At 38.3% G+C, this 26,925-nt stretch overlaps 1 protein-coding gene across 2 annotated transcripts in view; it reads left to right on the forward strand.

Moving 5' to 3' along the window:
• Positions 1 to 26,925, forward strand: part of SPEF2 (sperm flagellar 2) — a 127,427-nt gene that overhangs the window by 2,081 nt on the left and 98,421 nt on the right. Inside the window, exons 2-7 of one of the 2 annotated variants that reach the window (XM_081131169.1) lie at positions 5,848 to 5,950; positions 10,274 to 10,526; positions 13,493 to 13,663; positions 15,501 to 15,641; positions 17,210 to 17,274; positions 21,673 to 21,859. In XM_081131169.1, the coding sequence (XP_080987295.1) occupies positions 5,848 to 5,950; positions 10,274 to 10,526; positions 13,493 to 13,663; positions 15,501 to 15,641; positions 17,210 to 17,274; positions 21,673 to 21,859 (920 nt within the window). The remainder of the gene's footprint in view (positions 1 to 5,847; positions 5,951 to 10,273; positions 10,527 to 13,492; positions 13,664 to 15,500; positions 15,642 to 17,209; positions 17,275 to 21,672; positions 21,860 to 26,925) is intronic. The other variant, XM_081131170.1, reaches the window with a different exon arrangement.

The raw sequence follows: 26,925 nt of genomic DNA on the forward strand, positions 1-26,925 counted from the left end.
CACCCTGAAAAGTTAGAATAAGAATTGCTATATATTTGGAGGGTATTAAATGAGGTTGCAAATGAAAAGTATCTATCATAGTTCCTAACATCTACTACATCAAGATACTAAAAAATATATTATTTCAACGATTTTTCTGTCTCTCCCTTTAGAATAATGCCTAGTATAGTACCCGTCACATAGTAGGGATTTAGTAAATCATTGTTTATTACATAGAAGTCTGTGAATGAGGCAAAAGTAGAGTATTGCTTTGGGCTGAACCTTATGGATTTGTTCATCTTGAGAAGTTCACCCTGGGAACTTTGAACCTCAGCTTCGTGATTTCAGAAGCTGCTTTGTTACTTTAGTAAACAAGGGTACCCGTTTATCATGAGGAGGGGATAGAATAACCCATCCTGGCAATTGACAATGATGCACCATCTTAATGGGCTGGTGCACCTGGGAGAAGAGCAAATTTATAGATTAGATTGCTCATTGACAGTCAGAAATTAGATAGTATCACAAGAACTCTCAAGTTAAGCTAATATTTTATTTGCTTTACTTATCTGCTCTAGAGATATTGTATTTGCATAGCTGGGAAGGTTAGATTAGATTAGATCAGATTAGGTTGGATTCTGTTAGAGTCAGATTCCTTCCTCCACTCTCCTTCTTCTTTCCACCAGTTCATGAATAAACCCTACTGTTCATTGTTATTTTTAAGTGTCACTGCTACTACAGACGTTTCTGAAATTACAATATTTGTGTATTCTTTCATTACAGAAAATCTCTATTCTGAAGAAGTTTAATTAATATATCCAAAGATTACATGATATAGCTTACATGATATGTAAAAAATTAAATAGAGTTTTAAGAGAGATGCTGTGCTCCTTGCTAATTTTTTTGTATAAGTGGGTTTCACTTATTAAAATTAGGTGGCTAATTTTGTTCTTTTACATTAAATTTTAGTAATTTTTTTTAGAGAGTGATATTATTTATTATTTGTCCCAGAATTTAAGGGCTTTTTTTATTTGCGTCCCCTTGTGCACTAACTTTGCTTTGTTGATTAGGTCTTATGTCAAGGCTTTTTCAAAAGTATCAAATTTTATTTATTTTTTAAATATATCTTTATTGATTTCAGAGAGAGGAAGGGAGAGGGAGAGAGAGAGAAAGAAACAATCAATGATGAGAGAGTCATTGGTCAGCTGCCTCCTGCATGACCCTGACTGGGGATTGAGCCCTCAACCCGGGCATGTGCCGTGACAGGGAACCAAACCGCGATCTTCTGGATCCTAGGTCGTGCTCAACTGCTGAGCCATGCCAGCCAGGCTCAAATTTTATTTTTAAAGAGTAGATATTAAAATACTGTATAAAATGTTCCTCTCCACGGAAATCTTTAGTAAAAGACGAAATTTCTGTGATCTGAAGGGTTATACAGCTAGGTAGTGGCAAGTTAACAGTAGATTCTGAGTCTGCTGACTTAATTCATTCCTCTTATAATCTGGTGTCATTAAACCACATATTTTTCTCATGCTTCATCCCTCAGGGTCATTAGGAAATATATTGCTTCTCACGTAATACCACAGATTTTGATGTTTTCTAGCTAGCTCAGCAGTATTTCCCTTGATTAAGATGTCGCTTCCTTTGACTAGAAATTGAGACAGTAAATCTAATAACAGAAGGCTCTTTGTAAATAAATACTAAGATATGAAGTTTTAAGAAAGAATGTCACCCAAAATTTAAACCATTAAGGAAGATTATACTGAAGGAAAAGAAATGGTCAATCTCCTCTACCCAAGACCACAGTATAAACCTGTAGTTGAACCAAATCAGGTCTACTGACCTGTTGACAACGAGAGAGAACGCATGTCATGGGGGACTGTGGGGCATCTCAGTAAGAGGGTGTGAGAAAGGATTTAAAACATTGAGTCTTCCATTAGTTGTTTTTTGAGGAGGGTCCAAGGAAGAGGTGCTTTGCTCTGAGTTGGACCCTGTCAGAAGCACAGGCATCTCTGTCACTGGGTATCTTAATAAATCTTATTCAGGAAGTGGAGAGAGCAAAGCGCGCAAAGCTATGACTGGTGAAAAAACAGCAGCCACTCATAACAGCCAGATTAGTGAACAGTGCTGTTTTTGTCTGAGTACAAACATGATTACAGAGCGATTTTGGTTTTGTTTTAATCCATCAGGGACGCAGAGTGGCCTTGTCTGGTGTTGGTGTGCTGTGAAATGATTATGTTCAGCAGGAGAATGTCAAGGCCTAGCCCTGAGGGCCTGGCCAGTTCCTAGGAACACCGAGGCCTGGTGGGGCAGGCCAGTTCCCTGTCTTCAGCAGCCACTCTTCTCTCTCTCAAATGAAAGCAAATTTGCTTCGCTTTTAAAATGGGGTTGGTAATGCAGGCTAGATCTTTGCTCTTCTATTAAAGGAGCAGTGGAGGCCGCTGCTTACAGACTCTTGTCTACGATTCCAAAATCCAAATATCTCTTTGTTCATTTGGTGGCAAAACTTGACCAGAAATGCTGTGATGCTATATTTAGTCTCCCACTGAAATGTTTTGCAGTAGAAATCAACTGTGTTTGATTACATGTATTTCTGGTGGGAGTGGTATAGCTTATCTGGCCCTAAGTGTCGGCCTGTATCTGAATTTAAGGACAATGTCAAATATTTGCTTTCCAAGTACTGAATTACCTTTTAATTAAGAATGTTTATACTGTAGTCATTGAGGATCTACTATTGAGCTTATGAAATGTCTAATTAATACAACTTGTTTTCTTAAACTGTAACAAAAATTATCACTGAGCATCTACTATACACCAGGAATAAAGCTAAGCTTACTTTGCATGCAATATCTCAATTGTGTCTCAAGCCAACGCTCATGAGGTAGAGCCCATCACTCCCCCTCTTTTAAAGATAGGCAACTGAGGTTATAGAGCTGCCCAAAGTAGAAGGCTTATCTTCATTATGTGCTTCTCTAGCTGGCTCCGGGCCATTTTGGTGGAGAAGCACATGGACCATCTCACCCGCTGTCCCTGCCTAACACAGACCTTTCATAAAGGCCCACATCAAAGATTTCAGCAAAATACGCTTTAGTGATAAGGATCAGTCATGTGTTGTGAAAGACTGGAGGCGTGGTTGAGTTGTTGCCCACCAGCCTTATCTCAAATGCAAATCATTTTAGACTCAGCATGAAACTCATCCTTGGGTTCCCATGGTTTAGATTTTTCTCATAATTGTCACTACTCCTTGTTCTAGGGTCAACCCATGTCTTCTTTCCTGTGGGAAATTCCAATTGTTAGCTCCAGTTAACTTATAGAAGGGTCTGTCATGAAATTAGTCATGCTATTCAGGAACACTAAGTGGGAAGAAAAATATGATAAACCAAATGAACTTCCCTTTGCTTTTGCTTTGCCCCTACTGTTTCTCTCCTCCCACCCCTTTCTTTCTCTCTCTGGCTTTTTACCCATCTTCTCATACTTTTTACTCTATATATTCCTAGCTTATATATGTATTTTTGATCTTTTTCTTTTCTTGTCTAATTTCTTGCAAGTATTCTTCTTTCTTCTCCTTTATTTTTCCTACATCTTTCCCTGTGTTGCTTTTATTGGCTGCTGCAGTCTTTCCCACTGTTCCCTTTCAGTCTGTGCAGCACACAGTGAACCTGAAGTGTCTTGTGCATACAAAACTGCAGGTAGATGTTTCTGTACTCGGTTATTTGTAGTAAACTCCTTGACAATGAAATAATCAGTGTTTATTGTTGTTCTTTGACCCTTATATTCATAAATGCCTCTATTGTATCCATATCAGAATTCCCTTGTTAATATGACATGGCAATTCAAAGGAAGTAGATTGTGGTTTTGTTTTTCTAGTGACCTTTTTGGAGCAAACAGTTTGCTACAGACCATTTGCCTGCTACATTGAGAGTGATGGAGTCAGACACAGTTATTCCCCAGTTACTCATGAGCTAGACCTTAGTATTCCATCAACATGAACACAGGCCTAGTGAAACTCCAGAGGGGGGAGAGGAGGCATGAGACCCCCTGAATGCAACATAGTACCTGGGTGCAAAGCTATAGCTTTTTAGACTGTTAGTAGAAATCCATAGTCTGACTATGGCTCTTCAGAAAGCTAAGAGAAGGATGGGGGTGGGCGAGGGAAGAGAGAAGGGAAAAAGCAGAGAGAAGGAAGCAGCAGACAGAAGAGGGGCCAAGCACGTCCAGCGCAGCCCAGATGGCACAGCGAGGACAGCGGCGGCAGCTGAGACCAGGGAACAGCAGTGGTGGCAGCAATGGCGAGCCTTCGAGGAAAGGAGGAGGCCGCAGTGGCTCGGGAGGGGGAGGTGGCACCCTCTGCCTTTGGAGGCTGAAGTAGCCGTGTGGATTTCAGTTGCTTCCGACAGCCACTGCTGTCTGATGCCAGAAGATACAGTCAATAGATTCTAATTCTGGGCAGTTCAGGAGCTCGTTCTGAGTAAATGGATCAATGGGAATCCTTGCCATCCTTTTTTCACTACTTTATTATTATGTTGGTTCAACCTGAGTATTGGGGTGTTATTAAGAGTGTAAATATTTTGAGAACAAAAATTAGGAAAGCTTTGGGCAAAATTGTGGGCTGGTGTCAGATATGCAAGAGTCTTATTCCTGTGATGATGTTGTGTAGTATTCCAAGTGAGGTTTCTGTGCAGCGGCCTTTATGAAACAACTCCCTTCACCCCACTGCAACCACACACCAAGCATCAGATCTGCAAATCCAGCATTTCCTCATATTCAATCAGCCACCTTACTTTCAGGCAAATAGATAAAAGAGGACAACCTGGTATGAATGAGCATGTGACACTGCAGTGATATGTAGTATTTTGACTGCTATTGCTTAAAAGACCCTTATAGAAACATGTTGAAGATTTCTGCAGGATTTTGAAACCATGTGAGAGATGATGGCTTTGTCCTATGATAATATAATTTATGTATCAATTTTATATGTCACCCTTGAATACCATGTAACCCTATATCCTTCACTTCATAAGAAAAATACAAGTGACCCCAAACTAAGGACATTTTTAAAAAAAGAAAATTCTATTTAACATTTCATTTTCTTTTTTTCTGCACTTATCCTTAGGTACCTCCTATGTGGCAGGCATGGTATTAAGCAATTCTCCATTATCTCTAATCTTTAAAATAGTTCTCCAAGATAGGTATAGATATGTTCTCCATGATCTAGAGATAGGAAACTCAAGAAATACACAGCTACTAAGGAGCAGAGCCAAGATTTCAACATAGATGTCTCTGGCTCCAAAGTCTGTTTTCCTCTGGGCTATTTCCATTGTTGCACAGAACAGCAACTGGACCAGAGTAACCCCCCAAAGTACCAAGGAAGAGCTTGGCTATGTCCAGTGGGCTTTATTTAAGAAGGTGCAGATGCCTTCTGTAAAATTTCCATTGTAAAAAGGTTAAAATTAAGTCTTAATTATTGTTTGAAAAAGTTAGATTGCCCCTCCCTTGGCCAGAATACTGTGCTACCATCATCCGCAGGTTGTATTGATAACTAAGGTATTACAATGCAATCTTATAAGGTTGGTTTTTATATATAAGGTGATAAATTTTATTGGTTGTTTTAATTTAATTAGAAGTTGTCTTTTCTGTGAACATTTCATATGGCATCAAGTATTGATATATATTTATACAAGAATTTTTGGAAGACATCCACTGTTGAACCTCAATTTTTTTATTTGGTTATTAGAAGATGTTCCTAGAAATATTTTTATGGAATTTTGAGTTCAAATTAAATTATGGCGTTTTACTCTATGAATACATAATTAAAATCTATAAACTCTATGTGCAACTTACTTCCTTTTTCATCCCTATGTTTAAATTCAGGTCCCAAGTCATTTGCAAAGGCATTTTCCAGTGGCTATCTGATTGGAGAAGTTCTACACAAATATGAACTTCAGGATGATTTTTCAGAATTTTCAGAAAGCAGGTTAGTGAGACTAATTCTTACTTTAAGAAGGTCAGTTCCTTTGGCATTTTGATGGCTTTAGCCTCCAATATTAACTTTTAAGAATCAATCTCAAGGTCCCTTTTAAAGGCTAAACCAGCCAAGAGTACCTTTGGTGCGGGACTTGTCTCCTGTGCTAGTGATGTATGCAGGTGGGATGTCTCTGCATCCTTGTCAACACTCGTCTGTTGCCCGTCTTTTTTATTATAGCCATCGAGTGGGTTTGGACAAACATGTAATGACGTGAATCTACCACTATAGTGTCAAACAGAATATTGTCACTGCCCCCAAATCCTCTGTACTCCTTCTACTCACCCCTCCTTTACCTCAACCCTTGGCAACCACTGACGTTTTCACTGTCTCCGTGTTTTCGTCTTTTCTAAAATGTCATGTACTTGGAATCATACTGTATATGGCCTTTTGAGACTGGCTTCTTTCACTTAGTAATATATATTTAAGGCCCCTCCACATCTTCTCATGGCTTGATTGCCTATTTATTCTCAGTGATGAATAATATTCCATGCCTGGCTGTACCATAGTTTATTTATCCATTCACCTACAGGAGGGCATCTCGATTGCTTTCAGCTTTTAGCAATTATGAATAAAACTGCTGTAAACATCCATGTGCAGGTTTTTGTGTGGACATAAGCTTTCAGTTCTTTTGGGTAAGTACCAAGGATCAATATTGTAAGGTTCTTTGCCTATTTTTAAATATTTTTGAGGAGATTCAAATTTGTCCTCTCGGATGGCTGCTGGGTTTTACAGCCTCTACTGTTGCAAGGCCGCTGGGCTCTAAGGCTACCATGGAACTGGCAGAAGGGAATGGAGATGGGCAAGTTAAAATGACTAAGAGTTCTCTCTGCTTACTGAGATTAAGTTTTCTGTTCTTGGTGTTAAATAAATGCCCCTTGGGTTGTTACAAGCCTTCGGCTGATTTCTAGAGTTATGAAAAAGTTGGTGAATGAACCAGTCTCATGCCAGGAACAGGGCTTGGCAAACTGAGCCAAGGGTAGCTTTCCCATCTGTGCCCACCTTTGGCATCATCATGTGTAACAGCCCTGCTTTTCCCACTGCAAAGGACTGACTTTATTTCTCATTGAGAGTCATCACAATCCTGAAGATGGGGAGGGGACCTACTTATCCTGACAACCAAATACTATCTACCTCTAGTTCTTGCAACAACACACTTTTTTTTCTCCTCAGGGCAAACAGTCTTTTAAAAAAGGCAAGTATCAGTAAATCCATGGCTATGACCTTTGTAATATATATTTGGTGGGGAAAGAATCCTTCTTTGTTAAAACCTATTTTTTGGGAAGCTGTCTAGTGCCAGAGCCCAGGATTTGGGAATTTTGTCTAATATTTTAGTTTCTTTAAACTGTAAACAGAAAGTGAGTATATGTTGCTAATAACTAAGTTATTTGCCTTGGAAATTACTGAACCCTAAGAATAATTCATCTAACTCTGAAAGAATTGTGTTTTAGAATATTTTTAGTCCATCTCAAAGGGTAGAAAATTAACAGATTAGTTAAAAGAATGAGAAGTAGAGAAGCACAGATATCCCTGGGAAGGCAGCTTCTGCTTAGTTTGTAAGGTATATTTCCTCATGGGGTGGCAAGGAGAGAAGACAGGCAATTCCTTGGCAAATTAGAGCTGCAAGCAGGGAGGGAGAAGACTTTTCCCAGAATACATTTTTTATTCCTTAGAGTCATCACTTACATCACATACTCTGTCTCCAGAGCAAAGATGTCCCAGTGGTTTCTCTGTGTTCAAAAACAGCTGTTGATTATCATGGTGTACTGACTGAGCACACGCTGTAACAAGAGTGAACTTCCAGCAATTTACAGACCAGTTATGTTCCCAAAGTGTTGAATGGTTGGAAATGTGGAATATATATTAAATGCTTCCAAAGAAAAGAACTGTTCTACCTTGATACTTTGGCTGGTCCACAAGAGCTATTTTAAAGCCTGATGTGTGACTAACCCATAATATTAGCAGGCTTGCATTGCATTCATAAGAGGACGGAAAGTGCCTTTCACTTTTATTGGGTGCAGGGCTCTGTTTTGTTGAAATCTGGACATGAATAGTGTTGGCTTTTGGATTCTACCTCCTGAATTATGTTGCTTCTAACCTCTGCAGCCTAATTCTACCTCCTGAATTATGTTGCTTCCAACCTCTGGGCCAGGTCAAAGCTCTGACAATTGGTCCTCAGGCCATATCTTTCCAAATATGTGTAGTGGCCTAGGTGTGCTGGACTCCTAGGATAGAAGGGCATGATAGGGGAAAAGGGGTTTAAGGCACCTGTCCAAGGACTGTAACCACCAGTCATTGACCTGACTGCCCTCGTTCCCAGTCGTACCCTTTAAAATATGTCTGCTTTACCCTAATCCTTTTAGGCAAATGTTTGTCATCTCAAACTGTAAAGTCACTTGTCAGAGAACAAATAGCAAAACTGGTCCCTGAGAAGACCTAAAAAAAATGTTTACTCTTATTGTTGGTAAGATTTCCTGGTAGCATTCATTATCTCTTCTCATCCCCTGGAAGATCTGTGTCTCTTATTAATTGAAAATATTACAAAGTTGGGTTGATGTAGTATGATACCCTAATATTTCTGTTAAATAGTAATAGTAAGTAGAGGAAATACAACAGTAAGTTACACCACATAACTGGAAAAGGAATTCAAGGCATGTGTCACTATTTTTGTTGACATTGGTCTTTCCATGATACTGGCTCCTTATTTATATTTAGAAATCAGTTGTGTATTTTCCTAGACCCACCTCCTTTTAAAGATAGGTTTTTAACTTGAAGTTAATGGGTACCTTTGGGCTAGATTTTAGGAGATTCACCAACACCCCCAAAATGGTATACATATTTTGTGTATTTGTGTGGATGTGTGTGTGTTTTTTCCTATGGAAAAGGTTCCATAGGTCTCATCAGATTTTCAGTGGTATATGTGATTTTTTTTAAAAAGAAGTTTGGAACCACTACTTGAGAACAACCTCTTGAGAAGCAGTATACTAGGAATAGTATATAAAGTTTAAGTGCTAAGAGATCTCTATAAGCTTCTAAAATTTTAATTGAGATTGTTGAAGGTTATAATATCTGCCCCAAATAATTTTATGGTCCAAAATGAAGTTATTGAGTGAGTGACCCTCAATATTAGAAATTCTGCCAAATACATGGCAACTCCCTCTATTCTAAGGTATCATGGCGGGGGTTGGGGTGGGATAGGATTTTAACTTATATTCAAGAATATTCAGTATATTTTTTTCTATTAAGGAATGTCACTGAATGTTTGGGAGTTAAAAGTAAAGAGAAAATAGCCAGTGGTTAAAATTGATATTTATATCCAGGTGGATCATATAGAGACACAAGAGTTGAAAATGCTTCTAACATCTTTTGCTTTATTTCTATGATTGGATTCATAGGCTCATTAGCAGCCCTAGATCATCTGAGATTTCTGTTCCAACAGAAATTGTACCTCAATTTATCACTATTTGTTTACTTATCTAGGGCAGGCACTATGTGTTATTCATCTTTGTAGAAATTTAATGCATTTGTAAATTTATGTACATTTATTTACATATTATTTGCCTGATAAATTTAATGAATAAACAAATCCTTGGTTTATAATGGGTTTTCAATACATGTTTGTTAGTTGAAACAGTAAATTAATAAATGAATGAAATAATGAATTTCTTATAACATGTGAGCCTAATTTGATAATAGGTGACTCCAAAATATATATAACTTTTAATTAGAAAGTTTTCACGGATTCTTAAAGTAGTAATATAAACTGTAAAGTGAAGATGACACAACTAATTTGATTGATAGCTAACATTACTTAATTAAATGTTCTTGACAGTGCCCAAGAAGAGCACTGATAGAGTTGTCAGTGCAGTATTTAAGCTATTTTCAGACTCTAGTAATAATACCATTTAAAGAAATGGACATTTAATTTGCTGGTTTGACCTCTGAATGAAGTATTTTTTAAAACCATAGTTTAATTTTTCCATTTAGAAGAAGGAATTTAGTTATCTGGTTTTGTATTGACTTCTTGTAGAAATTCTAGCATCTGTTTTAGCAAGAAAGTGTATAAAATTAGCAAGTTTTAGTTTAGCTATTGAAGAGAAATAAATGCATAAAATTCAAGATAGTATAAGAGCTCACTGTGTTTACATGGTTGAGTGGTTTTAGAGAGGAATCATATGTTTAAAAGAACATGGGATAATTTGGACTATCAGACCATGATAGTATCTCTGATATTTGTTTTTAATATATAAATATGTAAAATATTTTAATGTCTAGTGTTTCCAGTGCCAAACTGAATAATTTTTCTCGCTTGGAGCCAACACTTCACCTTCTGGGTGTGCAGTTTGATCAGAAAGTGGCTAGCAACATCATCACAGAAAAGCCTGGGGCAGCAACGAAACTTCTATACGAATTGTACACTGCTCTTCAGAAAAAGAAGAAAAGTGGACTGACTGGGGCAGAAATGCAAACCATGCAGCCCCTGACCACTATGAGACTTCAGAACATGAAAAGTGAGGCTTTCCGAGATGTAAGTACAGAAAGAAACATGAGCTTATCACAGTATAGAACTTGGTAGAGAGAAATGACAGTGATGCAGTTCTCAGAGAAGCCCCATTGGGTATATGTGTCCCTTATATGATTGGCCATACTTGGGTTTTATCAATGCATTTTCCCAGTTTGATGTCTCCCTCCATGCTGTCCACATTTCCAATAGCTTATCAAATTCTGTTTGTTTCTAATTCCTAGTACTTTTATGCCTGCTTCTCTCTTTCCAGTTGTACCCTTATCATATCTGCTTATGAACCTACTAGCATGTCTCCTGAGCTTTAGGCTTTGTAGTAGACGAGTCTTCCTTAAATTCCACTTTCACTAGGTTGTTCTTTTGCTTACAAACCTTCTGTCTTACATATATCCTGTCTCCTAATTTAGGCTGACATACAACAGCTTTCACTAAATGTTCTCAACCTGTCTTGTTAACTGTATTTCTTTATAGTCCTCAGCATAGTCTTGCTTCTACATTGGTTGACAGCCTGTCCTTGAATGGGACTTGCATATTCCTGCTCTTCCCTTTCTCTCAGCCAAGCTCATTCTTCTCATCTCTCCTTGTCTCCCCAACTTTTCTCCATCTACTTTTGTGCAACATTCACAGTACACATGGGCTTTTCACATGAACCTCCTTGGGCACAGGTAATTCTTACTCTGATGATAACCTTCTCTTCCTAATATGTCTGCTGACTTTCAATATTTATTTGTCTTATGGCCTCATAAGATTTTAGTTCCTCAAATTCAAGGAATATGCCTAGTACCATGCTTTAAACATTGCAAATACTCATTAAATGTGTTTTGATAAATTAATATAACTCCTTAGTTAATAATTCTCTCTAATTCCTGTGCTATTTCCTTATGGTCAGAGAAGGGCATTAACTTTTCCAGGTCTCTAGGATAATGGAGGGCGGGCAGGGTGCTGCACTGATGCAATGCACTAAGTAGAAATGGAAGTAATTAAAATTTTAAATTTAATTATGAAGCAACATTGACATAATAGATGTGAGGGACAATTCTACTTTGAGCTTTGTTTGTTCTGAATGGACATCCTTACAAGCCTGGTAGCAGAATGAACTCAGGACTCATAGAGAGCTAGAAATTAGATTAGGCTTAAGGCTGAATAACTTAATATTGCATTTTGCCTTCTTCACTTGCAAACTGATTAACTTTAGGCCAGTCCGTAGAACAGTTTTAATTATCCCAACTGTAAAAACAATGATGATTATCTCCATCTGCCTCAGAGGTAGGCTTTTTTGTAGCTTCAAGAAGATAATACACAAGACAATTCTTTGTAAAGTATAACATAGGCTTCAGTAACAAATGCTACAGAGTTGGGTAGATGAAACCAAACAAGAGACCGTTGAGTTTCACGTTGGCCATGGGTGACCTACCAGAGCCAGTCAAATTATTCATTGAAAAAATATTTGTTGGGCTCCTACTTTATGCCAGGCACTTGCACAATGAACCCCAGTCCTCTTAGAGCTTACATTTTAGGGAGAGAGAAATGTTTCAGCAGAGTGGTGTAAATTACAGTGAGTTAAGGAGTAAATTGGAGATGAGAAAGGAGGGAGAATAAACTCTTCTTTCAAGAAGTTTGAAGGTGAAGGAGAAGAGAAGATAACAATAGCTGTGGGAAAGAAGCTCAAGGGAAAGATAAGATTGTTTTTTTTTATGGATATAAATATTGGAACAACCTGCTGGTTAAGTAAAAGAATCAGTGGCAGGAGGTGACTGGTGTGAGGATGAAGTGGAAGGAGATCTTCTGGGAGGAAAAAAGGAGGAATGAGGCAGTGGTTCAGATGGAGTAGAAATGGCATTCTTTAATACCAGATGGAGGAAGATAGGGGTGTTTGTTACATAGTAATATTAAAATTCATTGAACATACATAGTGAGGTGCCAAGCCCTATTCCAGATGCTTTATATATATTAACCTCACTTGATATTTTTTTGCATCAGTCCTACGAAACAGGTATTTTTTTCTATTCCCAGTTTGCAGACGATGAAACTGAGGTAGGGAGGTTAGGTAACTTGCCCAACTTTATGAAGCTAGTAGCTGAAACTCAACCTTAAGCAATCTGACTCTAGAAGCCACACACTTAACAGTAGGCTATCTGGTATGTCAGTGGGTATTTCCTGGGTGGGGGGAAAAGCAAGAATTAAGTTGAAGATATAGGTATGTGTTGAAGTGGAAAGGTAGGATATTCAAGGACCTTTCATTTTTGTTGTCCCTGTGGCGATGGAAGCCAGTCTATTTTTCAGAGAGAGAAGAGCCTGAAGGTGTGGAAGGGCTTAAAGTCAGCTCAGAGGTCCTTAATCGTTCTCCTAAGTGCCAGTATCTACTGAAGCAATGTTAGAAGGACCAAAAATGGTTTAAGCAATAGTATCATCTTTTTTGTTGTTGTTAGTAAGTCTTCAGCTTCAAAGGAGATTACTTCTGAATATAAAAGTTTTAGTTAAGTACATTGTCCATCATCCCACTTTATAATCACCTTTAGAATTTTATTTTCTTGTAATATTGCATTCTCCAGTGGCCTGGAAATTTTAATGTTTTCTCACTTGTTACTAGGCAGTGGCTCAAATAACAGAAATAATCTGGCTTATTATATTATCTTTTACTTGTTGATATTGGTTTTATAAAATTTTTTTATAAAAATATATTTCTAAGAATTTAAATACCATTTACTAAAAATTTAACTCAGGACAAAAAATTTACTATAAAGCTATGTATAAGATTATTTTGTAAAAAGGAATTCAAATCATATTTTTGTATTCTCCTTATATTGATTAAGGATGTGAGTAATTAGTATGGGGTTTAAAATTATTTTAACAACCAATGCTAGTATTTTATAGAAATTTTATTTTGAAGACAAATTTTATATGTGCTTATAACAATGATATACTCTTTATTCTTTCATAACGGCATCTTTTAAAATGCTTTCTTCATTTAGAGACTTAGAAACCTGATACCACGTCAAACTGATTTCAATCTGATGCGGGTTACACACAGGTTTCAAGAAAAATATGTACACATGAAAGAAGATGTTGTCCGAATGCATTTTGAGAAACTTGAAAAATTTCAAAAACTCAAGGAAGAACAAAGATGTTTTAATATTGAAAAGGTTTTATAGAACAATTTTAACAGAAACTCATTAGTGCATAGTATACTGTGTGAGATGGATGCCTAAAGTACACATTGCATAAGCATTTCTGTAGCACAAGTTGCCTGTTGCTCTGCCTTGCTCTCTCCTCTCTCTCCTTCCCCTTCCCCTTCTCTCCAGCCCCACTCCTGCTCACTGTCACCTGCCTTCCTGGCTAAGAAACAAGAACTGCCAATTCTCTGGGATGTCAGGACAGCTTGATCTCTTTTTAAGTTGTCTGGTAGAAATCAATGAGTCAGATGCATTAGTGATGGGGTGGGGTGCTACTGGCTATTCCAGCTAAGGTTGCGACCATTGTCACCACTGAGGGAGACAGAGTGGGCATTTCCCTCTGTGTCTTCCTTCTTTTGCAACTCCTTGATCTTCTTATCCTGCCCCATTTCTCTCTTCCTAGCAATGTCGCTTGCTTCCCTGTCCAGCCCCCTTAAACCTCTCTTAACGTCTTCCTGACCCTTCTGGCTTTTACTAACTCCCCGCTGCTTCTCATATTTCTCTGAAAGTCTTTTATGATGTCCTGTGCCATTAAGGACAGGAGAGGACAATGATGTGTGGAATCATTAAAGACTTTTAAGAGAATTTCAGGTGTCCGCGTGTATGAAATGTGTAAACTGCAGGCAAAAGAATTATAGTTCTTCTCATTGCATGTAAGTTACTTCATATAAATTTGTATATTTAGAATGATAAGAAATTAACATACCCTGAATATAGTCAGCTCCTCATGAGGAGGGAGAGAAAGATGAGAGACCAACTCTGGAAGGTCTTATGATCGCATTATTTGCCACAGAGTGGGTAAAATGTTGGCCTTCCCTGGGCGTTTCATGGTAAGGAGACAGGCACTCTTAGTGTTTAAGGTGAGATGGGGTGCTGGGACTCGATATGGGACCAGCCTGCCCAGCTCCGATGTGCCAAGCCTACTGCAGAAAGTCTCCAAAGGAAGTTGGGGGGGGGCGGGGATATGATACCATTAGATATTCTGAAATAAATTATTATGTTAAAAATGATAAGCAAACAGGAAAAAAGGGAGAGCCTATCTCCTTGTGGTTTTCTTAAGAAGAAAAAGATGAACCTATTGAGGTTAAATAACAATTCACATTTTAGAAAATGAACTGAGGAAAATTTTAAAATTATTTATAATTTCTGGCTTTTTAATGGTGAATTGGTATTTTTTACCTTTGGATGTAGATATTAATGATCTTATTAGTTCTAATATAATGCTTTACTAGTAAATTCATGGTGAATTTCACATTACCTCTTAAATCATTTATTTGTAAAATATTTTATTTGATTTTCACTGTATTTTTTCATTATGCCTTCTGCTTATATTCTCCTTAAAATAATGATTGCCTACCTAGAGAAAAGATGGTTCAATAATGATACCACATAACTTAGTTCAGTATTTTATGAACTTATTTAAGTGTGACTGAGCCTTGGGGAACATTGTCATTTCTGTTGGGTTCCCAGGAGCCCTCCTAGAGCCCATCCCCTACCCTGAATTCTGTCTTCAGAATGCTCTCTTCCCGTTACTGGGCAGGCCGTGACGGTGGCACTGGGACCCCTTTACATTCCTTTTAGTATCAGCACCCAGAATGAAAATACACACATTTGATTGGCGTAACTTGGGGACTCCAAAACTGGGCTTTGTAACATTGTACAGTGGTGACACCTAGCCCATCGGTTAATTGATGAGTTATGAAAATTTCCATGGGAAAGTGTATGTGTGTGTGTATACATGAGTGTATAACATTGCGCAGTGTTTTGATGAACTGAATCACTAAACTGATGTGTGTGGGATATCCAGCAACGCTTGAGCAGAAGACGACAGAATGAGATAATGGCCAAGATCCAGGCAGCTATCATACAGATCCCCAAACCCGCATCAAATCGTACCCTGAAAGCGCTCGAGGCCCACAGAATGACGAAGAAGAAAAAGGAGGCAGAGGTCAGTGGTGGTTCTTTAATACTGTGTCGTGTTCACCTTAATGAAAGAACGACCTTTCCCTCAAACATTTAGAGAGGCTTCCCAAAACTGCTCACTTTCTTTTCAGATTATTTCTGGCATTGTCCCTTCTCATTAAAACTCTTCCGCTATATGCATATTCAATCCATTTTATACTGTTATTTGTTCAGACACAGAGAATGCAGATTTAGGCCAGGGATGACAAACTCCTGTTAAATGACAGCACCTGCGTGGCCGCCTGTGTTGAGGGTCCTGTGGTCACTAACAAACTAGGCCCTAATGGGTGCTGTTATAGGGGACGTAGGGGCCGGTTGAGGTGCACATACCATGTGTCCATTCCTGCTCTGTGCTGTTACGCAGTTTCTCCTCACATGCTGCACTGTTTTTCTATGAATCCTAGAACTGTTAAGTGATTTGCTTGTTATCAGTATATTTAAATTTAAGCTACCTACACAAGTGATGTTTTGCTAGACTGTACCAGTGGTTAGTCATTCCACAGGATACAACCTGACTCTGTTTCACGGGGAACAGCCCTACATTGCGATACAACCTCCTGCAGCCTGCGTTGCGTACCACTGCAGTAATGTCAATGGTTTTCTCTCCCATGACCTAAGAAAAAGATTAATAGCTACCATTTATTGAGCATCTGCTTTATGTCAGGTTGGATTGGACATTTCACGTTATCTTTAATTTATAAATAACTCTCTAAGTAGGGTAGTATTCTTCCCATTCTGTAGATAAAGAAACAGGAACTCAGAAAGCTGACACACTCTACCCAAGTTCACAGTGCTGGTCAAGCAGAGATTGACAGGTCTCTGATTCCTAAAGTCATTGAATTTTATATTATTCTACACTTATTTTATTTTATTTTTTTCTAAAGCAAAGAAAGGAGTGTGGCAGTTCTTTTAATGAGCTGTTAAATGTCTCCTTCCTATGCTTAGATTCCAAAAAATATTACCCACAGAGGTTTTCTTCTGACCCCATTTTAGTAAAGTACATAATTCTTATATTTCCCAGAGTTGGTTAAATTTTATTAAGAAGTGTCATAGATAGAGGATGAACTAAAATTAATTTTCAGAGAGCAAATTAATAGTATAGATAAGGTTGCATGAGAAATGTTTAAAACACCTGAGACAGTGATTTTTTAAATAAATATTTGTATCCAAAAATGCTTATTCTCATTTAAAAGAATTGCAGTTAAAAATGCCAACTATACTTGAATAACATTTTTTTTTTAAAGTAAAAAACTTATACCCTAACTCTTTGATAATCTTTATTCTTATTAAATTCCCTTTGATGTACTATCAGAGTTAAAACTGTGAACTAAATGATTCAGGTTAGGCAATTTTCACATTCTTTTAAGTATATTCAGCCTAGAGAAGGAACAAATCAGAATTATAAAAATATGCCAGAGTACAGCTCTTCCTCTCACTTCCTCATTAGCTTGAATTAGTAGTGCATATCACCTTATAAACTTGAATAAGTAGGGTAAGACAAGATTTTCAGTGATGTGTAGAGGCAGGAAACTGATAACTGAATTTTTTTTAAAGGATGTGGCCAATGAGATTAAGAAGTTTGAAGCGCTGCTGAAAAAGGACCTCCAGGCGAAAGAAAGGTGGGGTGTGAATGTTTTAATCATCACAAAGCTTCGTTCCCTTTTACCTGTAAGTTTTGAATATTTAGTAATAGTGTACCTGGAATAGCTGTTCCAAAGATCTTTCCATTTTGTAGAATCTTCGTTAAGAGAGGGTATGAAAGAAGATAAATCACCCGAAGTTCAGATTAATGGTTCATTAACAACTTCCGTAAAGTTCAAGAGGGAAAGTGGCTCTTACGATGCCAAGTTAAATTCTTTTTCTACTCTCTGCTTACTCTTCTGTGTTCGCACACATTTTATAAACATTCGCTAATATGGTTTCCAGTTTAAATTTGTCACAGTAAACCCTTTCTTAGACCAGTTGGCTTCTCTCCTGTAACATCCTCAGCACTTAGTACAAGGATTCAGTACAGAGTTGTTGAGTTAGTTGTTGACCAAATGTAACTAAATCAGTTCAGCGAATTGATTACAAAAAGTTAATAGGCTTCATTTGCCCAAAGATAAAGATCTCCTACTGGGAGTCACTGACTCACAGAAAATAATTGGTTAAGGTCTACACAAATAGGAGTGACTTGAGGTGGTGGTTTTTTCATTTTTTCATGGAAACTACCAAACTCTACTCATTTACAATTTATAGAATATGAAATAAATTTTTGTCAAAGAAGAAAGACACAAATTACATACTTCAGTTCCATATTAATATATCTGAGGGAAGGGGGCGGTCAAATGAAGAGGAATACAAAAAAGCTAGAAAAAGCCAGGCGAGGAAGTCAGGTGTGGCCCGAAAGTAAAGCCAAAGGAAGAATGCATGCAGTGTCTTTCCTCCCCCGCTCTGCAGAAGCTCCCAATGCCGGGCTCTGATTCCCACTCCCATTTTTCAGGGCTGCCCCTGACTCCGTAAGAAAATATAATCAAGCCCCCTCGCCCATATGACCGCCACCTGGACCCCACGCCATCCACCTGACTGACCCATGAAACCCCTGGATGTATTCCACCCCTTTCACCCACCTCACCAGCCACACACTCTGGAGTGATAAATGGATGACATCCACCAGAATGACCGTCCGAAAATACTGAAATATTTTGTTACTTTTTGGAGAAAGGTGTTCTCTGTAGTTCCAGGCCCAGCCCCTGTCCTGGGACTCCACACAATTTAGCAACCAGAGGTGACACGAAGCACAGGAGCATCGTCCAATCCCTGCACCAGCATCTATTTTGATCAATTAGTGTCCTTGCTGTGTCAGTTATGAAATGTTTTAAAGATCATCCCTGTGTAATGCAGCCATAGACATGCACCCTGCTCCCTACTGCCTTTGTTAACTCAACCTGAACCTAGGTCTCTCTCCCAGTTAGCTTTAGAAACTGCAAAACAAGACTGGGTTAAGTTAGATGGATGTCTCCTTTTTTTCTCAACAGAAATCAGAATGTAAGCAGTACAAGGTTGTGTTGCAGCTCCAACATCAAGGACTGAGGCTCCTCTTTTCCTTTGCTCCACAGTCCCCTTGCCTGGTTTCCGTCCTTGTGGTCACATTCACAACGCAAAATGGCTGCTGGGGCTCCAGCCATTTGGCCCATGTTCCAGATATCAGGAGGGAAGATATGCAAAAGCACATATCTCCCATCTTAAGTAGCTTCTTTTAAGAGCCTTCCCAGAAGCCCCATATAACCTTTCTGTTCATATCTTATTGGCCGAAATTCAGTCACACAGCCGCACCTAGCAGAATGGGAGGCTAGGAAACGTAGGTTTTAGCTGGATACATTGTTTTTCTGAACAAAATTTGGGTTCTGTTTGGAGGGAAAGGGAGAGAAATGGCAGTGTCTATCACAAGTCCTTTCTCTGCAAGAACCTCCTCTTGATCTTGCTAGAGATTTACCACTGGGGTCCATGAGTATGACACCCTCACTTCTCAGGGCGGCAAGATAAGGCCTAGACAGCAAGAGCCCCTGGACCAGTCACCTGTCCTGTCATCAGCCTCATCAGAGACTGAAAGTCCCCTTCAGTGTGCTGCACAAAGACCATTTTCTCTGAGGGCCCTAAAACGAAAACTGTTGGGGCCACTGGCCTAGAGACAACTTTTAAAGCAAACAGAGGCTATGGGACAATATGAGCCTTCTTAAGCCCCTTCAGTAATCACTACTTTTTGGTACATTCTGAATTCTTAGCTTAGAACCAAGCATGTTCTGGGCTTGTTGAGAGACTTCATACTACTTGATGCCCAAAAGCACTAAAATCCTCTCACCGGGGACCCTAAGGAGCGGTTCCTGCAGCGGCCTCTCTAATAGCCGGCTCCTGGAACAATTCCTCAGGGATGTCACCTGAAGGTTCATGTCCTTTCTCGGTGGGAGAACAGAATGATGTCTCAGTGCGAGGAGCACAGAGTTCCCGTGGCTGCTTTTCCCCACATGTGCAAGTCTTTCTTTTTTAAGACAAAGAATAAATGCCATGTGCTATTTGTTTCTGGAGCTGAGGTGCTGGCTGCTGGTCGCTGACATTGGATTCATACATTTCCCTTTAGGCTCTTCCTAGAACTGCTTTTTTTATATTTGCAAGTTTGGCCAAGGTTCCTATTACTAATAATTCATGCATGTCTTAGTTCTTTGGAGGCCTAGAAAGTAAACAGATAAGGAAAGCATAGTTATTGCCCTGTTTAAACCCACATCTGGCAAAATGAATATTCATTCAGGAAAGTACCATGTAGCTTTGTTCAGGCCTTTATTGTAATAAGATAGCAGATGGATGGGTGGATGAATGGACAGACTGGCAAATAAAGGAGAAGGGAGGAGTGTGTTCGTTACATTATTAGTAGCATAAATACAATGTGGAAAGAGCTATTAACCCATGCTCAGTCCAGGGCAAAATCTTTTAGAAAACACATTTATGTAAAAATATAATCAGAATTTTGATGAATGATCTAAAAACGTTATGTCACATAATTTTCATAAATACTTACTTGTACTAAATCTTAATAAATAAATGGGGATAAACTTTGTCTGATAGCATTGAGACTTTGACAACTACTCCATTTCTGCTCAGTGACTCTCAGTGACAGAATGCAACTGAAGGTTGAGCCCCTGCTGATAAAATAACCAGAACTTTAGTGTGTGATTTTAATTGTATTACACTTGTAGAGTGCCTCTTAGCATATCGTTTGAAATGTAGCAGATATCAGCAACATGTCAGGGATATGAGGCCCAAGTACAGAAAGGAGTAAAATAGAATATATTTCTTATGGGCTCAGAGTTCGGCTGGGAGCAGCCACGCTAGCAATAATGCACTATAATATAATGTGATCTGTACCATAGACATGCAGTTATTGCCTCATTAAACGTGGATGAACTGTGCTTTCACAAGAGTGCTGCTCTCCATGTGAGAATTGATGCATATTTAGTTCCTACACACAACAATACTATGTCCTTGTCTTTTGAATAGAATTATGTTATATTTTAAAACAAATACATTAATAACTTATAATATTAAAAATAATTATAATATTAAAATTCACTATTTCTTGACAAGTCATATTATGATACATCTTATACCATGGTATTGCATTGTTTCTTTTTAAAGAGGTGTGCGGATGAGAATTGATTATTTGATCCTTATAGATATGTCAATGTGTCTCTTAATGATACCTTGTGAAAGGATCTATAAATTCTCTTCTAAGCCACCATCTGTCTCACTAAATTGAGTGTTTGCTTTGTGTTGGTGAGATGACCGGGCTCTTCCTGACCCTTTAATTTTGGACATGAGGTAGGACGAAAGCCCCACGGTCGGCCTTTCCACCTTGGGTCTCCAGGACTTGGGCGAGAAGCTCGGCCAGACCTGTGCTTGTGCGTGTGGCAGGAGGAGCAATTCCACTTTCACCTGCTGAGCTTCCAGCAAGCGCTGGGTCACTGTCCTCAGCCGTCCCAAAGTCAGGAGTCCATAGAGCAGCTGGCGGTGCAGGGGCGAGGGAGCGGCAGTGGGTGGAACCACCCGTGGGAGACTCTGCGCCCTGGCATTGCTATACCTGACGGAGCCCCCCGGCACTTGGCTTCTCAGTGTGGTGCTACTGTTGACTCAGAACAGGGGAAGCAAGAGGCCTAGAGCCAGGAGGAAGAAGAGGGAGAGAAACGCAGAATGTCTGGGTAGAGTGAAGATCGTGAGAAGTGAAAGAAAAAGGAGCTGATGAACCTAGAGCAAAGGCTGTGCTCAGGACCTCACAGAGATCAAGTCCAGAAAAGGGGGGAGGCAAATGGGATCCGTGGACAAGCTATGAGCGTCACACTGCAGTCCGAATATTCACTTTTGTGCTTATGTTAATAAATGAACAGGGTACTCAGGGGGCCTTCTCCTGAGCTCTTCCTCCATGGCCATAAGCAGTGGCCAGTGGTCGTGTTATTTTTTGAATCTAAAATAAAAATTATTGTCCTTAGTGCACCCAAGACTTCTTTAGACACAACAGGCCAGACCACTGCCGATCTGTTAAGCACTTACTCGGATGATGAATACATTAAAAAAATCCAAAAGCGCCTCAAAGAAGATGCTTTTGCACGAGAGCAAAGGGAGAAAAGACGACGGAGACTGTTGATGGACCAGTTGATAGCCCATGAGGCACAAGAGGTAAGATATTTGGATGTTGGTGAAATGACAGTGTTGGGAACTTCACCAAATGCAACCTTTTAAATGCACATCACATGCATCTTGTGTATGTATCATCTGCCACTGTGACTCGGACGTCGGTGGGACGTCCTCACATCATAAGGGCAAGTGCACTCAGAAAGGAGAACCTACATGGAACATTTACTGGAGAGTCTAAAATCTACTGATGGTTGTACAACACTGTGTGTGTGCTTAAAACCACGGCATTTTACACTTAACAAAGAATGGAATGGTAAATTCTGTTAGGTATATTTCACCATAATTAAAAAGAAATACTGAGAGAAAATCTAAAAACTGTTGTTAACTGTGTATATTGTTACTTGTAGAAGTAAAAGAGAATGTTTTCCCCAATTTTATTCAGGCATCATGGACAAATAAAAATTGTCTATATTTAAGGTGTATAACGTGATATTTTTATATGTGTGTAATTGTAAAGTGATTGCTTTAATCAAACTAATTATATGTCCATTACCTCATATAATTACCATTTTTTTGTGTTTGGTGGGATCTCTTAAAATCTAGTTTTATAAGTTCAACTTTTTTAGATTATATGTATTAGTGAGATCATGCAGTGTTTGGCTTTCTGTGGCTGGCTGATTGCACTTAGCATAATGTCCCCCAGGTTCACCTATGTTGTCACAAACGGCAGGAATTCCTTCTTTTTTAAGGCTTACTGATATTCCATTGTGTAAATATACCATAGTTTATCTCTTCGCTCATTGACAGACACTTACGTTTTTTCCATATCGTGGATATTGGGAATAATCCTCTAATGAACACAGAAGGTGCAGATATCTCTATGAGATACTGATTTAATTTCCTCTGGATAGATACCCAGCAGTGGGATTGCTGAGTCATATGACAGTTTTATTTAAATACTTTGAGGCACAGTGTAGTGGGAAGCACTACGCTGTTTCCCATATTGGCTTTATCAGTTTATACTCTCACCAGCAATTTATAAGGGTTCCCTTTACTCCATGTTCTTGCCAATACTCATTATCTCTTGTTTTTTGCTTTTGTTTTTTCTTGATAATAGTCATTTGAACAGGTGTGAGATGGCATCTTATTATGTTTTTATTTTTATTTCCCTAATGAATAATGATGTTGAAAGCTTTCTTTCACATACCTTTTGGCCCTTCGTTTGTCTCCTTTTGAGAAATGTGTATTCAGGTTCTCTGCCCATTTTTAAACTGGGTTATTTGCTGTTTATTTTTGCTATTGAGTTGTTTGAGTTCCTTATATATTTTGGATATTAACCAAAATGTATAATTTGCAAATGTTTTCTTCCATTCCATAGGTTGGTTCTTTACTCTTTTGATTGTCTCCTTTGCTATGCAGAAGCTTTATAGTTAGATGCAATGTCAGCTGACTACCTCTGCTTTCGGGGTCAATGATCCAAAAAATCACTGCCTAGACCAATGTTAAGAAATCTTTTCCCCCCATATTTTCTTTTAGTAGTTTTACAGTTTCAGGTCTTATTAGTAACAATGTCCTTAATCCATTTTGAGTTTTTTGTGTTTTTTTTTAATGTGGCATGAGATAAGGCTACATTTTCATTCTTCTGCATGTGAACATTCATTTTCCCAAGAACAATTTGCTAAAAAGACTGTCCCTTCTCCATTGTGTAGCCTTAGCACCCTTGTTGAAGATCAGTTCACTATACATGTGTGAGTTAATATCTTGGCTCTCTATTCTATTCCATTGGTCTATATCTGTTTTTATGCTCATGCCACATTTTTTTGATTCCTGAAGCTTTGTAATATATTTTTGAAATCAGGGTGTGTTATGCCTACAATTCTGTTTGTCATGCTCAAGATTACTTTGGCTACTTGGAGTCTTTTGTGGCTCTGTATGAATTTTAGTATTGTTTTTCTATTTCTGTGAAAAATGCCATTGGAATTTTGATAGTGATTACATTGAATCTGTAGATCATCGTAGGTATCATGGACATTTTAACATTATTAATTTCTGATCATTGAATATAGAGTATCTTTCCATTTCTTTGTGTCTTCTTCATTTCTTTCCATCAGCGTTTTAGTTTATACTGTACAGATCTTTTACGTTCTTAACTGAATTTATTCATAAGTATTTTATTATTTTTGATGCTATTATAAATGGGATTGTTTCCTTAATTCCTTTATCAGATTGTTTATTGTTAGTGTATAGGAACACAATTGCTTAAAATTTTTTGTTTATTGATTTTAGAGAGAAAGAGAAAGGGGGAGTGAGAGAGAGATTAGTTTTTCCACTTATTATGCAATCATGTTTGATTCTTTTTTGTTAATAGTTGGAGAACTTTTTTAAACTTTATTTTTATTGTTGATGCTATTACTGATGTCCACATTTTCCTCTACTTTGTCCACCTCCACCCAGCCTCCATGCCCCCTTCCCTCTGGCCAGCTCCATACTGTTTTCTGAGTCCATGGGTTATGCATCTGTGTTCTTTCACTTGTCCTTTCACCTTCTTTCATCTGGTTCTCCCCTCCTTCCTCCCTTCTGACAGCTGTTTGTCTGGTCCATGTATCCATGCCTCTATTTCTATTTTTTTCATTGGTTTATTTTGTTCATTAGATTCCACATATAAGTGAAATTGTATGGTATATGTCTTTCTCTGACTGGCTTATTTCACTTAGTATAATAATCTCCAGTGTCCATCCATGCTGTCACAAGAGGTAAGGTTTTCTTCTTTTTAACAGCCACATAGTATGTGTAGTACTCCATTGTATAAATGTACCACAGCTTTTTTATCCACTCATCTATTGATGGGCTCTTGGGCTGTTTCCAAATCCTTACTATTGTAAATAACTCTGCTTGAACATAAGGGTGCGTATATTCTTTTGAATTGGTGTTTTGAGATCCTTAGGATATATTCCCAGAAGTGGTATCGCTGAGTCAAAAGGCAGTACCATTTTTAATTGTTCAAGGAAACTCTATATTGTTTTTCCTAGTGGTTGAACCAGTCTGCATTCCCACTAACAGTGCACTAGGGTTCCCTTTTCTCCGCATCTTCGCCAGCACTTGTTTATTGATGGTAGCCATTCGGGCAGATGTGAGGTGATATCTTACTGTGGTTTTAATTTGCATCTTTCTGACGTGGACCATTTTTTTGGTATATATATTGTCCATCTATATGTTCTCTTTGGAGGAGTGCCTATTCAGGTTCTTTGCCCATTTTTTTTTATTGGACTGTTTGTCTTTCTGGTGTTGAGTTGTATAAGTTCTTTGTATATTTTGGAAATTAACCCCTTATCAGATGTATCATGGTCAAGCATGTTCTTCCATATGTTCTTCCAAGCATGTTCTTTCACTTTGTTGATGGTTTTTTTTGCTGTGCAGAAACTTTTTAGTCCTATTTGTTTATTTTTTCCTTTATTTCCCTTGCCCTAGGAGACATAACAGCAAAAATACTGCTGAAAGTTTTTATCATAAATGGGTGCTGCTTTATGTCAAATGCCTTTTCTGCACCTATTTAAATGATCATGTGATTTTTATCTTCCGTTTTGTTTATGTGGTGTATCACATTTATTGATTGGTGGATATTGTAAAAACTTGAATCACCAGCATAAATCCTACTTAATCATGTGTTTGACCTTTTAAATGTATTACTGGATCCAGTTTGCTAATATTTTGATGAGGATTTCAGCATCTGTGTTCATCAGGGGTATTGGCCTATCATTTTCTTTCTTTGTAGTGTCTTTATCTGGTTTTGGAATTAGGATAGTGCTGGCCTCATAAAATGAGCTTGGGAGTTTTCCTTCCTCTTGTATTTTTTTGGAAGAGTTTGAGGATAGGTGTTAGTTCTTTGAATGTTTGTTAAAATTCTCCTGTGCAGCCATCCAGTCCAGAACTTTTACTTGTTGGAAGTTTTTTAATCACTGCTTCATTATCACTAGTTGTAATCTGTCTATTTAGATTCTCTGATTCTTTCTGATCAGTTTTGGAAGATTCTATGTTTCTAGGAATCTGCCCACTTCTTCCAGGTTGTTCAATGTGTTGGCATGTAGTTGTTCATAACGTTTTCTTACAATGCTTTGCAGTTCTTTGGTATCAGTTGTTACTTTTCCTCTTTCGTTTCTGATTTTATTTATCTGGGTCCTCTCTTTTTTTTTAATGAGTCTGGTGTTAAAAGTATGTCAGTGTTGTTTATCTTTTCAAAGAACCAGCTCTTGGTTTTATTGATCTTTTGTATTATTTTTGTAGACTGCATTTCATTTATTTCTGCTCTGATCTTTATTATTTCTTTCCTCCTACTTATTTTGTTTCAAAGTTGTTTATGATTTTATTTTTTATCTGATACATGTTACTCAACAGAATGTTTACTTTCAGTAGAACTTTTACTTAATCTACTTTTTTATATAATCCCCAGGTTCAAGTTTTGGCATTTACCACAGAGTGTTGTTGTTATTTGTATCTTAATTCTGAAAATATGTACAGTATTTCTCCCATAATCTCGTAGTGAGACAGAAGATGTGAAAGAGTGTCATTAATGATGTCAGATTTTCTTCCTAAATAATTGGGTTATTGAGTGTTAAATGGACAACGCCAATTCTTAGCTATTCTTCTAAATTTCCCCCCTTGAGAACTTGAATTACCTTCCCCTTCCACATGATGTCTCTGTTTAGACAAGTGACAGAGCCTGAAGAGACTTTGGAGGTTACCTTCCACCTAAACCCCTCATTTTACCTGTCCAGAAAGAGGCCCAAGAATCTGAGTGACTTTCCCCAGGACACAGAGCCAATTAATGGTAAAAGTGAGGCTGCAATGGCCAGGGCCTCTGATTCCCAGTTTAATGCTTTTTCCACTGTTGACTGACTGGTTCCCCTTTAATTCTCTTAAAGAGAACCAAGAGAACTCATCTAGTTTCTCTTTCAGATCGCAGCCATCACACTTTTCTAATATAAGCGGTAGGTCATTTCCCCTTGACCTCTTCTCTGGTCTTCCCTTTCTGTCAGATTTTTGCTTTTCCTCACGCAGGTATCGAGATGTCCTGGCTGGGAACTAACCAGACACTGCAGCCAGCCAGTGTC

Source organism: Miniopterus schreibersii, assembly GCF_964146895.1.
Source record: "Miniopterus schreibersii genome assembly, chromosome: 3".
In the NCBI taxonomy this organism is placed as follows: Eukaryota; Metazoa; Chordata; class Mammalia; order Chiroptera; family Miniopteridae; genus Miniopterus; species Miniopterus schreibersii.